General features: G+C 35.8%; 1 protein-coding gene and 1 long non-coding RNA gene across 3 annotated transcripts in view; one reads left to right on the forward strand and one right to left on the reverse strand.

Annotated features, from left to right (window-relative positions):
• LOC111338399 (uncharacterized) overlaps nucleotides 1-11103 on the reverse strand; it is a 40341-nt gene extending 29238 nt beyond the window's left edge. Inside the window, exons 1-10 of one of the 2 annotated variants that reach the window (XM_088745417.1) lie at nucleotides 10965-11103; nucleotides 8461-8559; nucleotides 7264-7362; nucleotides 6227-6325; nucleotides 5195-5293; nucleotides 4160-4258; nucleotides 3128-3226; nucleotides 2096-2194; nucleotides 1064-1162; nucleotides 32-130 (exon numbers count right to left, since the gene is read on the reverse strand). In XM_088745417.1, coding sequence (XP_088601543.1) covers nucleotides 32-130; nucleotides 1064-1162; nucleotides 2096-2194; nucleotides 3128-3226; nucleotides 4160-4258; nucleotides 5195-5293; nucleotides 6227-6325; nucleotides 7264-7362; nucleotides 8461-8511 — 843 coding nt within the window. In that variant the 5' untranslated portion in view covers nucleotides 8512-8559; nucleotides 10965-11103. The remainder of the gene's footprint in view (nucleotides 1-31; nucleotides 131-1063; nucleotides 1163-2095; nucleotides 2195-3127; nucleotides 3227-4159; nucleotides 4259-5194; nucleotides 5294-6226; nucleotides 6326-7263; nucleotides 7363-8460; nucleotides 8560-10964) is intronic. The other variant, XM_088745418.1, reaches the window with a different exon arrangement.
• A 99-nt stretch (nucleotides 11104-11202) lies between these two features.
• On the forward strand, nucleotides 11203-13389 carry LOC148716088 (uncharacterized). Its single transcript, XR_015995453.1, has 2 exons — nucleotides 11203-11312; nucleotides 13009-13389. It is a non-coding gene; the product is annotated as an uncharacterized LOC148716088 (long non-coding RNA).
• Nucleotides 13390-14676: the final 1287 nt, after the last annotated feature.

The raw sequence follows: 14676 nt of genomic DNA on the forward strand, positions 1-14676 counted from the left end.
TTTGATGAATACAATTGACCTTTTAACATACCTTATCTGAATAGTTGACATCAGCTCCAGTTTCTACAAGGAACCTCACAATGTAATTAAGACCTTTCTCTGCAGCCAAGTGGAGTGGAGTTTTGCCAAACTAATAAAAAATATTAAAAAGCATATAATAAAAGTTTCACTACTTTTAATTACAAACAGTAACCCTTTATACCCAAACATCAGTATGTACATTCTCCAAACTGTTCTAAAGACACTTCCCATAGTTCTTAAAAGGACATCTTGTGTAACTATCAACAGCTTCTTGAGTTTATAATCATTTCCCTAAGTCTCAGGACCTTACTGTTTGATTTGGGGATAATGCTATTAGGAAAAGTTAGATGCTAGTCACTTTTAGGGTTCAAAAGGATAAATTAGATCCAAAGGTTGAAATATTTATTAATTTTCATCCGAACTTAAACCCTCTATCTGAAACTTCAATTTTCTCTTAAGCCACTCTCTCCTTCTTCCCCATCTTAGATCACCAACTAAGTTTTTTCACTGATATTGACTTGGGCATGCGCCAAATGGAAAGTTGGCCACAGAAAGTTCGATATAACAATTCATCTTAAGCAACATATCTCTAGAGTTGTTTCTAACTTAGTGTTTAATTGATATCGGTTTGGGCAGGAAAAAGAAGGAATGAGGACACCCGAGTTCTCCTATATATAACAAGTTTAGTAGGATAACTCCCAAGCTCAATTAAAGTATTAAATTTTAATTACAAAGAGAAACCCTTTACACCATAACATCAGTATGCATTTTCTCCAAACTGTTCTAAATACACTTCCCATGGTACATATCTATAGAGTTGTCTCTAACTTGGTGTTTAATTCTCATTAGTGTGGGCAGGCACCAAAAGGAAAGAGGACACCTGAGTTCTCCTACGTATAACAATTCATTCAAAGCAACATCAACATATCTCTAGAGTCATGTCTAACTTGGTGTTTAATTGATATTGGTTTGGTCAGCCAACAGAAGAAAAGAGGATGATACCTGAGCTTTTTTGATGAATACAATTGACCTTTTAACATACCTCATTTGAATGGTTGACATCAGCTCCACTTTTTACAAGGAGCCACACAAGGTTAAAATGACATTCCTCAAGTGCCAACTGGAGTGGAGTTTGGCCAAACTAATAAAAAATAATTAAAAGCCTATCATAAAAGTTTCACTAATTTTAATTACAAACAGTAACCCTTTACACCCGAACATCCGTATGCATATTCTCCAAACTGTTCTAAAGACACTTCCCATAGTGCTTAAGAGGACATCTTGTCTAACTATCAACAGCTTCTTCAGTTTATAATCATTTCCCTAAGTCTCAGGACCTTACTGTTTGATTTGGGGATAATACTATTAGGAAAAGTTAGATGCTAGTCACTTTTAGGGTTCAAAAGGATAAATTAGATCCAAAGGTTGAAATATTTATTAATTTTGATCCGAACTTAAACCCTCTATCTGAAACTTCAGTTTTCTCTTAAGCCACTCTCTCCTTCTTCCCCATCTTAGATCACCAACTAAGTTTTTTCCCTGATATTGACTTGGGCATGCGCCAAATGGAAAGTTGGCCACAGAAATTTCGATATAACAATTCATCTTAAGCAACATATCTCTAGAGTTGTCTCTAACTTAGTGTTTAATTGATATCGGTTTGGGCAGGAAAAAGAAGGAATGAGGACACCCGAGTTCTCCTATATATAACAAGTTTAGTAGGATAACTCCCAAGCTCAATTAAAGTATTAAGTTTTAATTACAAAGAGAAACCCTTTACACCCTAACATCAGTATGCATTTTCTCCAAACTGTTCTAAATACACTTCCCATGGTACATATCTATAGAGTTGTCTCTAATTTGGTGTTTAATTCTCATTAGTGTGGGCAGGCACCAAAAGGAAAGAGGACACACGAGCTCTTCTCTATATAACAATTCATTCAATGCCACATCAACATATCTCTAGACTTATCTCCTCTGACATGATTCCTTAATGTTATTGGTGTGGGCAGGTAGCAAAAGGAGAGAGGATCCCTGAGCTTTTTTGATGAATACAATTGACCTTTTAACATACCTTATCTGAATAGTTGACATCAGCTCCAATTTCTACAAGGAACCTCACAATGTCAATACGACCTTTCTCTGCAGCCAAGTGGAGTGGAGTTTTGCCAAACTAATAAAAAATATTAAAAAGCGTATAATAAAAGTTTCACTACTTTTAATTACAAACAGTAACCCTTTATACCCAAACATCAGTATGTACATTCTCCAAACTGTTCTAAAGACACTTCCCATAGTTCTTAAAAGGACATCTTGTGTAACTATCAACAGCTTCTTGAGTTTATAATCATTTCCCTAAGTCTCAGGAGCTTACTGTTTGATTTGGGGATAATGCTATTAGGAAAAGTTAGATGCTAGTCACTTTTAGGGTTCAAAAGGATAAATTAGATCCAAAGGTTGAAATATTTATTAATTTCGATCCGAACTGAAACCCTCTATCTGAAACTTCAATTTTCTCTTAAGCCACTCTCTCCTTCTTCCCCATCTTAGATCACCAACTAAGTTTTTTCACTGATATTGACTTGGGCATGCGCCAAATGGAAAGTTGGCCACAGAAATTTCGATATAACAATTCATCTTAAGCAACATATCTCTAGAGTTGTCTCTAACTTAGTGTTTAATTGATATCGGTTTGGGCAGGAAAAAGAAGGAATGCGGACGCCCGAGTTCTCCTATATATAACAAGTTTAGTAGGATAACTCCCAAGCTTAATTAAAGTATTAAATTTTAATTACAAAGAGAAACCCTTTACACCCTAACATCAGTATGCATTTTCTCCAAACTGTTCTAAATACACTTCCCATGGTACATATTTATAGAGTTGTCTCTAACTTGGTGTTTAATTCTCATTAGTGTGGGCAGGCACCAAAAGGAAAGAGGACACCTGAGTTCTCCTACGTATAACAATTCATTCAAAGCAACATCAACATATCTCTAGAGTCATCTCTAACTTGGTGTTTAATTGATATTGGTTTGGTCAGCCAACAGAAGAAAATAGGATGATACCTGAGCTTTTTTGATGAATACAATTGACCTTTTAACATACCTCATTTGAATGGTTGACATCAACTACACTTTCTACAAGGAGCCTCACAAGGTTAAAATGACGTTTCTCTAATGCCAACTGGAGTGGAGTTTTGCCACACTAATAAAAAATAATTAAAAGCCTATAATAAAAGTTTCACTAATTTTAATAACAAACAGTAACCCTTTACACCCGAACATTCGTATGCATATTCTCCAAACTGTTCTAAAGACACTTCCCATAGTGCTTAAGAGGACATCTTGTCTAACTATCAACAGCTTCTTCAGTTTATAATCATTTCCCTAAGTCTCAGGACCTTACTGTTTGATTTGGGGATAATACTATTAGGAAAAGTTAGATGCTAGTCACTTTTAGGGTTCAAAAGGATAAATTAGATCCAAAGGTTGAAATATTTATTAATTTTGATCCGAACTTAAACCCTCTATCTGAAACTTCAATTTTCTCTTAAGCCACTCTCTCCTTCTTCCCCATCTTAGATCACCAACTAAGTTTTTTCCCTGATATTGACTTGGGCATGCGCCAAATGGAAAGTTGGCCACAGAAATTTCGATATAACAATTCATCTTAAGCAACATATCTCTAGAGTTGTCTCTAACTTAGCATTTAATTGATATCGGTTTGGGCAGGAAAAAGAAGGAATGAGGACACCCGAGTTCTCCTATATATAACAAGTTTAGTAGGATAACTCCCAAGCTCAATTAAAGTATTAAGTTTTAATTACAAAGAGAAACCCTTTACACCCTAACATCAGTATGCATTTTCTCCAAACTGTTCTAAATACACTTCCCATGGTACATATCTATAGAGTTGTCTCTAATTTGGTGTTTAATTCTCATTAGTGTGGGCAGGCACCAAAAGGAAAGAGGACACACGAGCTCTTCTCTATATAACAATTCATTCAATGCCACATCAACATATCTCTAGACTCATCTCCTCTGACATGATTCCTTAATGTTATTGGTGTGGGCAGGTAGCAAAAGGAGAGAGGATCCCTGAGCTTTTTTGATGAATACAATTGACCTTTGAACATACCTTATCTGAATAGTTGACATCAGCTCCACTTTGTACAAGGAACCTCACAATGTCAATACGACCTTTCTCTGCAGCCAAGTGGAGTGGAGTTTTGCCAAACTGATAAAAAATATTAAAACGTATATAATAAAAGTTTCACTAATTTTAATTAGAAACAGTAACCCTTTATACCCAAACATCAGTATGTACATTCTCCAAACTGTTCTAAAGACACTTCCCATAGTTCTGAAAAGGACATCTTGTGTAACTATCAACAGCTTCTTGAGTTTATAATCATTTCCCTAAGTCTCAGGACCTTACTGTTTGATTTGGGGATAATACTATTAGGAAAAGTTAGATGGTAGTCACTTTTAGGGTTCAAAAGGATAAATTAGATCCAAAGGTTGAAATATTTATTAATTTTCATCCAAACTTAAACCCTCTATCTGAAACTTCAATTTTCTCTTAAGCCACTCTCTCCTTCTTCCCCATCTTAGATCACCAACTAAGTTTTTTTGCTGATATTGACTTGGGCATGCGCCAAATGGAAAGTTGGCCACAGAAAGTTCGATATAACAATTCATCTTAAGCAACATATCTCTAGAGTTGTCTCTAACTTAGTGTTTAATTGATATCGGTTTGGGCAGGAAAAAGAAGGAATGAGGACACCCGAGTTCTCCTATATATAACAAGTTTAGTAGGATAACTCCCAAGCTCAATTAAAGTATTAAATTTTAATTACAAAGAGAAACCCTTTACACCCTAACATCAGTATGCATTTTCTCCAAACTGTTCTAAATACACTTCCCATGGTACATATCCATAGAGTTGTCTCTAACTTGGTGTTTAATTCTCATTAGTGTGGGCAGGCACCAAAAGGAAAGAGGACACACGAGCTCTTCTCTAATATATAACAATTCATTCAATGCCACATCAACATATCTCTAGACTCATCTCCTCTGACATGATTCCTTAATGTTATTGGTGTGGGCAGGTAGCAAAAGGAGAGAGGATCCCTGAGCTTTTTTGATGAATACAATTGACCTTTTAACATACCTTATCTGAATAGTTGACATCAGCTTCACTTTCTACAAGGAACCTCACAATGTCAATATGACCTTTCTCTGCAGCCAACCGGAGTGCAGTTTTGCCAAACTAATAAAAAATATTAAAAAGCGTATAATAAAAGTTTCACTACTTTTAATTACAAACAGTAACCCTTTATACCCGAACATCAGTATGTACATTCTCCAAACTGTTCTAAAGACACTTCCCATAGTTCTTAAAAGGACATCTTGTCTAACGATCAACAGCTTCTTGAGTTTATAATCATTTCCCTAAGTCTCAGGACCTTACTGTTTGATTTGGAGATAATACTATTAGGAAAAGTTAGATGCTAGTCACTTTTAGGGTTCAAAAGGATAAATTAGATCCAAAGGTTGAAATATTTATTAATTTCGATCCGAACTTAAACCCTCTATCTGAAACTTCAATCTTCTCTTAAGCCACTCTCTCCTTCTTCCCCATCTTAGATCACCAACTAAGTTTTTTCACTGATATTGACTTGGGCATGCGCCAAATGGAAAGTAGGCCACAGAAATTTCGATATAACGATTCATCTTAAGCAACATATCTCTAGAGTTGTCTCTAACTTAGTGTTTAATTGATATCGGTTTGGGGAGGAAAAAGAAGGAATGAGGACACCCGAGTTCTCCTATATATAACAAGTTTAGTAGGATAACTCCCAAGCTCAATTAAAGTATTAAATTTTAATTACAAAGAGAAACCCTTTACACCCTAACATCAGTATGCATTTTCTCCAAACTGTTCTAAATACACTTCCCATGGTACATATCTATAGAGTTGTCTCTAACTTGATGTTTAATTCTCATTAGTGTGGGCAGGCACCAAAAGGAAAGAGGACACACGAGCTCTTCTCTATATAACAATTCATTCAATGCCACATCAACATATCTCTAGACTTATCTCCTCTGACATGATTCCTTAATGTTATTGGTGTGGGCAGGTAGCAAAAGGAAAGAGGATCCCTGAGCTTTTTTGATGAATACAATTGACCTTTTAACATACCTTATCTGAATAGTTGACATCAGCTCCACTTTCTACAAGGAACCTCACAATGTCAATATGACCTTTCTCTGCAGCCAACCGGAGTGCAGTTTTGCCAAACTAATAAAAAATATTAAAAAGCGTATAATCAAAGTTTCACTAATTTTAATTACAAACAGTAACCCTTTATACCCGAACATCAGTATGCATATTCTCCAAACTGTTCTAAAGACACTTTCCATAGTACTTACAAGGACATCTTGTCTAACTATCAACAGCTTCTTCAGTTTATAATCATTTCCCTAAGTCTCAGGACCTTACTGTTTGATTTGGGGATAATACTATTAGGAAAAGTTAGATGGTAGTCACTTTTAGGGTTCAAAAGGATAAATTAGATCCAAAGGTTGAAATATTTATTAATTTTGATCTGAACTTAAACCCTCATCTTGAGCTTCAATTTTCTCTTAAGTCACTCTCTCTTTCTTCCCCATCTTATATCACCAACTAACTTTTTTAACTGATATTGACTTGGCCATATGCCAAATGGAAAGTTGGCCACAACAATTTCCATATAACAATTCATCTTAAGGAACATCAACATATCTCTAGAGTTGTCTCTAAGTTAGTGTTTAATTGATATTGGTTTGGGCAGGAAAAAGAAGGAATGAGGACACCCGAGTTCTCCTATATATAACAAGTTTAGACGGATAACTTCGAAGCTCAATTAAAGTATTAAGTTTTAATTAAAAAGGGAAACCCTTTCCACCCTAACATCAGTATGCATTTTCTCCAAACTGTTCTAAGTACATTTCCCATGGTACATATCTATAGAGTTGTCTCTAACTTGGTGTTTAATTCTCATTAGTGTGGGCAGGCACCAAAAGGAAAAAGGACACACGAGCTCTTCTCTATATAACAATTCATTCAATGCCACATCAACATATCTCTAGACTCATCTCCTCTGACATGATTCCTTAATGTTATTGGTGTGGGCAGGTAGCAAAAGAAAAGAGGATCCCTGAGAATTTTCGATGAATACAACTGACCTTTTAACATACCTTATCTGAATAGTTGACATCAGCTCCACTTTCTACAAGGAACCTCACAATGTCAATATGACCTTGCTTTGCAGCCAAGTGGAGTGGAGTTTTGCCAAACTAATAAAAAATATTAAAAAGCATATAATAAAAGTTTCACTAATTTTAATTACAAACAGTAACCCTTTACACCTGAACATCCCCATGCATATTCTCCAAACTGTTCTAAACAAACTTTCATTAGTGCTTACAAGGACATCTTGTCTAACTATCAACAGCTTCTTCAGTTTATGATCATTTCCCTAAGTCTGAGGACTTTACTGTTTGATTTGGGGATAATTCTATTAGGAAAAGTTAGATGCTAGTCACTTTCAGGGTTCAAAAGGATAAATTAGATTGAAAGGTTGAAATATTCATTTGATCTGATCTTAAACCCTCTATCTTGAGCTTCAATTTTCTCTTAAGCCACTCTCTCTTTCTTCTCCATCTTATATCACCAACTAAGTTTTTTAACTGATATTGACTTCGGCAAGCACCAAATGGAAAGTGGACCACAGAAATTTCCATATAACAATTCATCTTAAGCAACAGCAACATATCTCTAAAGTTGTCTCTAACTTAGTGTTTAATTGATATCGGTTTGGGCAGGCAAAAGAAGGAATGCGGACACCCGAGTTCTCCTATATATAAAAAGTTTAGTAGGATAGCTCCCAAGCTCAATTAAAGTATTATATTTTAATTACAAAGAGAAACCCTTTACACCCTAACATCAGTATGCATTTTCTCCAAACTGTTCTAAATACACTTCCCATGGTACACATCTATAGAGTTGTCTCTAACTTGGTGTTTAATTGATATCGGTTTGGGCAGGAAAAAGAAGGAATGAGGACACCCGAGTTCTCCTATATATAACAAGTTTAGTATGTACATCAGTATGTACATTCTCCAAACTGTTCTAAATACACTTCCCATGGTACATATCTATAGAGTCGTCTCTAACTTGGTGTTTAATTCTCATTAGTGTGGGCAGGCACCAAAAGGAAAGAGGACACACGAGCTCTTCTCTATATAACAATACATTCAATGCCACATCAACACAGTCATCTCTACACTCATCTCCTCTCACATAATTTCTTAATGTTATTGGTGTGGGCAGGTAGCAAAAGGAAAGAGGATCCCTTAGCTTTTTCGATGAATACAATTGACCTTTTAACATACCTTATCTGAATAGTTGACATCAGCTCCAATTTTTACATGGAACCTCAACATGTCAATATGACCTTTCTCTGCTGCCAACTGGAGCGGAGTTTTCCCACACTAATAAAAATTATTAAAAATCGTACAATAAAAGTTTCACTAATTTTAATGACAAACAGTAACCCCTTACACCCTAACATCAGTATACATATTCTCCAAACTGTTCTAAAGACACTTCCCATAGTACTTACAAGGACATCTTGTCTAACTATCAACAGCTTCTTGAGTTTATGATCATTTCCCTAAGTCTCAGGACCTTGCTGTCTGATTTGTGGATAATACCGTTAGGAAAAGTTAGATGCTAGTCACTTTTAGGGTTCAAAAGGATAAATTAGATTGAAAGGTTGAAATATTTATTTGATCCGAACTTAAACCCTCTATCTTGAGCTTCAATTTTCTCTAAAGCCAATCTCTCTTTCTTCTCCATCTTATATCACCAACTAAGTTTTTTAACTGATATTGATTTGGGCATGCACCAAATGGAAAGTTGACCATAACAATTCATCTTAAGCAACATCAACATATCTCTAGAGTTGTCTCTAACTAAGTGTTTAATTGATATTGGTTTGGGCAGGAAAAAGAAGGAATGAGGACACCCGAGTTCTCCTATATATAACAAGTTTAGTAGGATAACTCCCAAGCTCAATTAAAGTATTAAATTTTAATTACAAAGAGAAACCCTTTACACCCTAACATCAGTATGCATTTTCTCCAAACTGTTCTTAATACACTTCCCATGGTACATATCTATAGAGTTGTCTCTAACTTGGTGTTTAATTCTCATTAGTGTGGACAGGCACCAAAAGGAAAGAGGACACACGAGCTCTTCTCCATATAACAATTCATTCAACACCACATCAACATATCTCTACACTCATCTCCTCTCACATGATTCCTTAATGTTATTGGTGTGGGCAGGTAGTAAAAGGAAAGAGGATCCCTGAGCTTTTTTGATGAATACAATTGACCTTTTAATTATGACCTTTTAATTATGACCTTTTTTACCTTTTAATTGACCTTTTAATTACAAACAGTAACCCTTTACACCCTAACATCAGTATGCATATTCTCCAAACTGTTCTAAATACACTTTCCATAGTACTTACAAGGACATCTTGTCTAACTATCAACAGCTTCTTCAGTTTATGATCATTTCCCTACGTCTCAGGACCGTACCGTTTGATTTGGGGATAATACGGTTAGGAAAAGTTAGATGCTAGTCACTTTTAGAGTTGAAAGGGATAATGTAGATTGATCCAAACTTAAACCCTCCATCTAGAGCTTCAATTTTCTCAGAAGCCACTCCCCTTTTCTTTCTCCCTTTTATCACTAAAAAAGTTTTTTAATTGATATTGGTTTGGGCAAGCACCAAAAGGAAAGAGGACGCCCGAGTTCTCTAACAGGGCTCAAAATCAACGGTAACCCGTTAACCAATGGTTAGTAATTTTCAACATTCGGTTACTAAAAATGTGTCCAACTAACCCGACATGGTTAGTAAAATTTTCTACCATATTTAAATTATGTTATAGAAATAGGCTGCTGCTTTTTACAAATAAATAATAAGTTTTGGGAACGGTTTATGTGTTATTTACTTGCATTAGCCTGTTTTCTGTCTGAAACAATTTGTTCTTGCAGTCTTTAGGATTGAATTGAGCTTTACAGCCATGTTGAGCGGAAGGCCCTGAATGCAAATTTGTGTTAAATGTGGGGATCTAGATGCAACTTTATCAGACCGCTATGTTGCAGATCCTTATTCGCACCAAAATATTATTGTTCACAAGGTTCTGGCAGTTCAGCACTGAATTATGCAGAGTTCTTTAATTATGGTAAATGAGAGTGAATTAAAATAGGTGCATAATTGTCAACATTTTTAAGGTCACCATGCAATTTCAGCCGCTCTTTATTTTGTCCTGGTTGTTATTAACAAAATGTTCAGTACTTGAGAAAGTGTAACTTGTGAGCTTGGATATATACCAAACTTTATAATTTGGTTCGTAAAAAAGATGTCTACTAACCCAAAGGGTTAATGATCCAAAAATTCAGTTCGAGCTATGTCCTATATAAAACGATTCATTTAAAGCAACATCAAGATATCTCTAGAGTCATCTCTGACAAGGTGCTTTAATATCATTGGTGTGGGCAGGCAGCAAACGGAAGAGAGGACCCCTGAGCTTTTTTGATGAATACAATTCACCCTTTGACATACCTTGTCTGAATGGTTGACACCAGCTCTACTTTTTACATAGAGCCTCACACTGTTCATAATGCATATAGTTTTTGGATGAAGAAAACACAAAAGATCGCCTCCTTCCCTTTAACATTGCTGAAAACTCTTTAAAACAACGATCGAGTTCGCTCTTATGCTAAACCACGCGAGCATTAGCCCAACGCCTTCCCAGTTAGGTACAATTCGTTCTTTTAGATTTGATCAAATAGAAAAGACAATATAAACCAAAAAGCCTTACCTAGAACAACAGCTTACTCCTCGGAGAGTCTGCCAAAGCTGAAAATTATGAAAAACTGCTCTACCAGCATCCAAACTTTCCGAAGGCAGGAAAACAAGGGATAGAAACGAGGGACGTACTTTTAGAAACGAGAGAAGTACGTAAATTCGCGAGGTTTAAATCTAGTTCCTCACCAGTCTTTTTCTCAGCATTACATTCTACAAACCTTCTCGGTCGAGAGGGACTGAGATGGAACGATGGACACCTCATGACGTATTATGAAGCTACGAAAACATTCCGATTTATCCCGATGACTTGAGTGGAATATTTGTTTGGAAACTTGCGTCAAAACTTTACAACCGAGAAATGGTAAGTACTAATTTATTGTTTGATGGTAGTATTATAAAACGTTTCGCGCAATTTTAGACAGATACTTCCAATATTCAAAAGGTGCCAAGGTATTTGGTAGTTCTGGTGGATGTCAGGCGTGGACATCCACCAAAACAGTGATCAAAACCAACAAGAGTAATTTTTGAATTTTATCTATGGCCAATGTTAGACCTTCAAGGAAGCAAAAGAATTATATTCCACAAAACATTAGCAGTTTACGTTCTGGCTAATTATTTCTTATAATGCACAATTGCTGACCAAACGTTCATAATGACATCATAAGACATGAAATTTGATTAAAGTGGTTTTGGTGGATGTTTCTCTCTCCATCCACCAAAACCACCATGACAATTTCTGTCACTTCCATCAGAGAGGAATGGTTTAACCTGCTACTGGAGTAAATAACCACAATTTATTTCTTTGTACATAGATATTTTTGCAAAGTTCTTAAGTCAGCAGCTTTTATTATTGAAACCATAATCATCACTTGGTGTTCAATGTAGAAAACAAAAGGTTTTGGTGTGGCAATCATGTACTCTTGAAATATGATAAGAGAGAGTTTTTAACTGATTTAACAGATGTTTGCAACAAAATTCCATATCCAGAAGTTTCTTCCTCTACTTCCTCTGAAATCATTACCTTTAAATACTACAAATCAGAACATCAGTAATTGTTATCAGGGGTCTGAATATCTTACAAATCTTTCACATTGATTTCAAGTAACCTATTTCACATGGATGATTAATTATACGATCAAGATGTAGAATAGCTCACATTTTACAAATTATTTCCCCTTTTAATTTATGGATAGACAGTGAAAGGCCTGTGCCACTTTGGTAAATCAAATCATAATATACCATGTATTTTGTGATAAATTATTTACCACAATATAGGACAGTTGTTGCTGAATGTTTTTTGTTTGATTGTTTTTTTTTTTTTTTTTTTTTGGCATACAACAACCAAAACAATGGAGGGGATAAATTGAAATGGCAAATTTTATTAGTGGTTAAAATTAAAGAACATTGGAAGATCAAATTAACTTTATTACCCAAATTAACTTTGATTTCTTGCTTATGCCAGGCTCCTAATATTCAAAAGTATTATTATTATTTTTGTGTTCTTTTGTGTAACATAACTTGAAAAAAGAAAACCCATTTGGTAAAGTTCATGTATATGTAAGCCAGCTTGTCACAAGTCTTCCCCCTCTCCTCCAAAAGTCTCTATAAACAAATTTTACTATGTGGTCCTGCCATGATGATAATTACATTACAGCTCCTCAATTTCCTTCTCTCAAAACAGAGTAACTCTGAATTTAATAATGTAATGGACTTGATTAAACTCTAACAATAACTGGCTGCTACTCGTTACATTAATTTCTTGATATTTAAACCAAACTGTTTTGAAGTTTTAATATTCTGTGATCTTTACATTTTTGTCATTCCCATTTCCTCTTTGAGTTGATTGCCCACTCTTGTTCTCCCCCCTCTTGAGTGAGACTTACTTCCTCATCCAACTCATCTATAACAACAACAACAAAAGAAAGCAGTATGGTAAAATCAAGGGATGTCTCGTCAAGGTGGGGCAAAGATCACAGATATACCATAAACAATACGCTATAAATAAGAACCCCAATGCTTCAATTTGCAGTGATCACCTTCTTCTTTTTCATTTTCAGACCAGACTGGAACCTCCATAGGCGTGTTTACTTGTTCTGATTGGGGAAAAAAGAAAAGGAATCAGTGTTGTAAACTTTTCTCCGCTTATCTGTCTTTATGTGGACATTTGCCGGGTCAACTCTTGACCTGCGGTTTTTAACCGTAGCTCGATACATGTGCGTGCGCAGGTCAGATGTCCTAGGGAAGTATCGTCGGTTTGTGTCTTGTGCTGATCATCTCGAAACAAGACCTCTTTCACAAAGATTTTCAAATGCCGTCTCTTTTCATATATTTCCTTAACTCCCTCCGCAACGAGCTCGTGGATCCTCTTGATGATCTTCTCATCAAGGGGTTGAGATATTCCAGCGACCTATAGAAATAAAAAACTCGAACTGTGAAAATGCTCGCTATTTCAAGTGGGAACGCCCTAGTAATACACACCTATACGTTATTTACTCCGTTGCCATTTTTTTTTACTGTGTGAATGTTTGAAATTGTACTTTAACAACAACAAGGAAAACAAAATCATGGCAAAAAATGTACAGGCACTTTTATTTCACACTTTGACCGGCTTGCCCCCCGCGTACTTTTTTTCATTGACCGTTACATTAATTCGTGTTGAACACTTAGTTACCTTGCCAACGAAGGGATTCTGATTATCTGTAATGAGAGTTAGTTCAATGTAAATCGTTCTTTCGTACTTAGCGATCCCTTGTAAAGGTTTTCGAAAATTTCTAGACGCAGTCTCCCATCTCTTTTTGCTCTCTTCTTGAATATGAAAGACGAAAAATCATACATTTGAAGGAAAAAAATGGCTGCCTTGTAACAGTAAACTGAATGCCTCTGATGCAGTGCACAAATAAGCTTTTCCCGCTGCTTCAACTCAACTTTTCTGTCAGGTTTTAAAATTGATTCACGGCGTTTATGTGGATGAAAAGACAACTTGGTGCTGGCAGTGTGTTAGCTTTTTTTGACCACACTAACGTCTCAGACACAGAGAAAAAACATCAGGAAGCTCGAAGTGTCTTGAATAATCCAAAACGAGACCACCTTTCGTTCCAGTCAATAAGCCGGTGACTACGTAGCGGGAATTTTCGACAGTGATAACGCTTACCGGATTTATCAGTGTTCTGTCAATACATGAGTGGAACTACTCTGTGCTCTGCAAAAAATAAAATTTCTCGCATTTTTATCTGTACTTTGTAGTCAAACTTCCGCGTGTCTTGAACGAGAAATCTTCTTTTCTTGAACACGAAATCTTTGTGACCAGCCTTCTGTAAAAGATAAGTATATCAGCGTAAGATGAGTGATAGTACATTTCTCAAGCTATATAATTTTTTGGAATGTGAAGAAATAGAAGTGTCATTGCGCGATGCTTGTAAGATAAGGAGCCGACATGCGACAGCTGGATAGAAATAAAAAAGCGTAGAATTGCGTTTATTTTCTCTTTTGTCAACAGCGTACGTCAGTGAAAGGTTTTTATAATTGGTAAGTTCTAAACCATCTTCAATTTAGCCGAGATTGAAGTGTTATCGCGTTTGTCATAAAAGTATTCTGAGATCAATGTCATATGACCCAGTGATCGATGTGTATCTGATCTTTCGGGTTCAAAAGCCATAGGTGACAGTAGTAACATCAATGTCGCGGATGAGAAAAATATGTGTATGTACAGTGCAATATTTCATTTA

The sequence above is a fragment of the Stylophora pistillata genome, chromosome 14 (genome assembly GCF_964205215.1).
Source record: "Stylophora pistillata chromosome 14, jaStyPist1.2, whole genome shotgun sequence".
NCBI lineage: Eukaryota > Metazoa > Cnidaria > Anthozoa > Scleractinia > Pocilloporidae > Stylophora > Stylophora pistillata.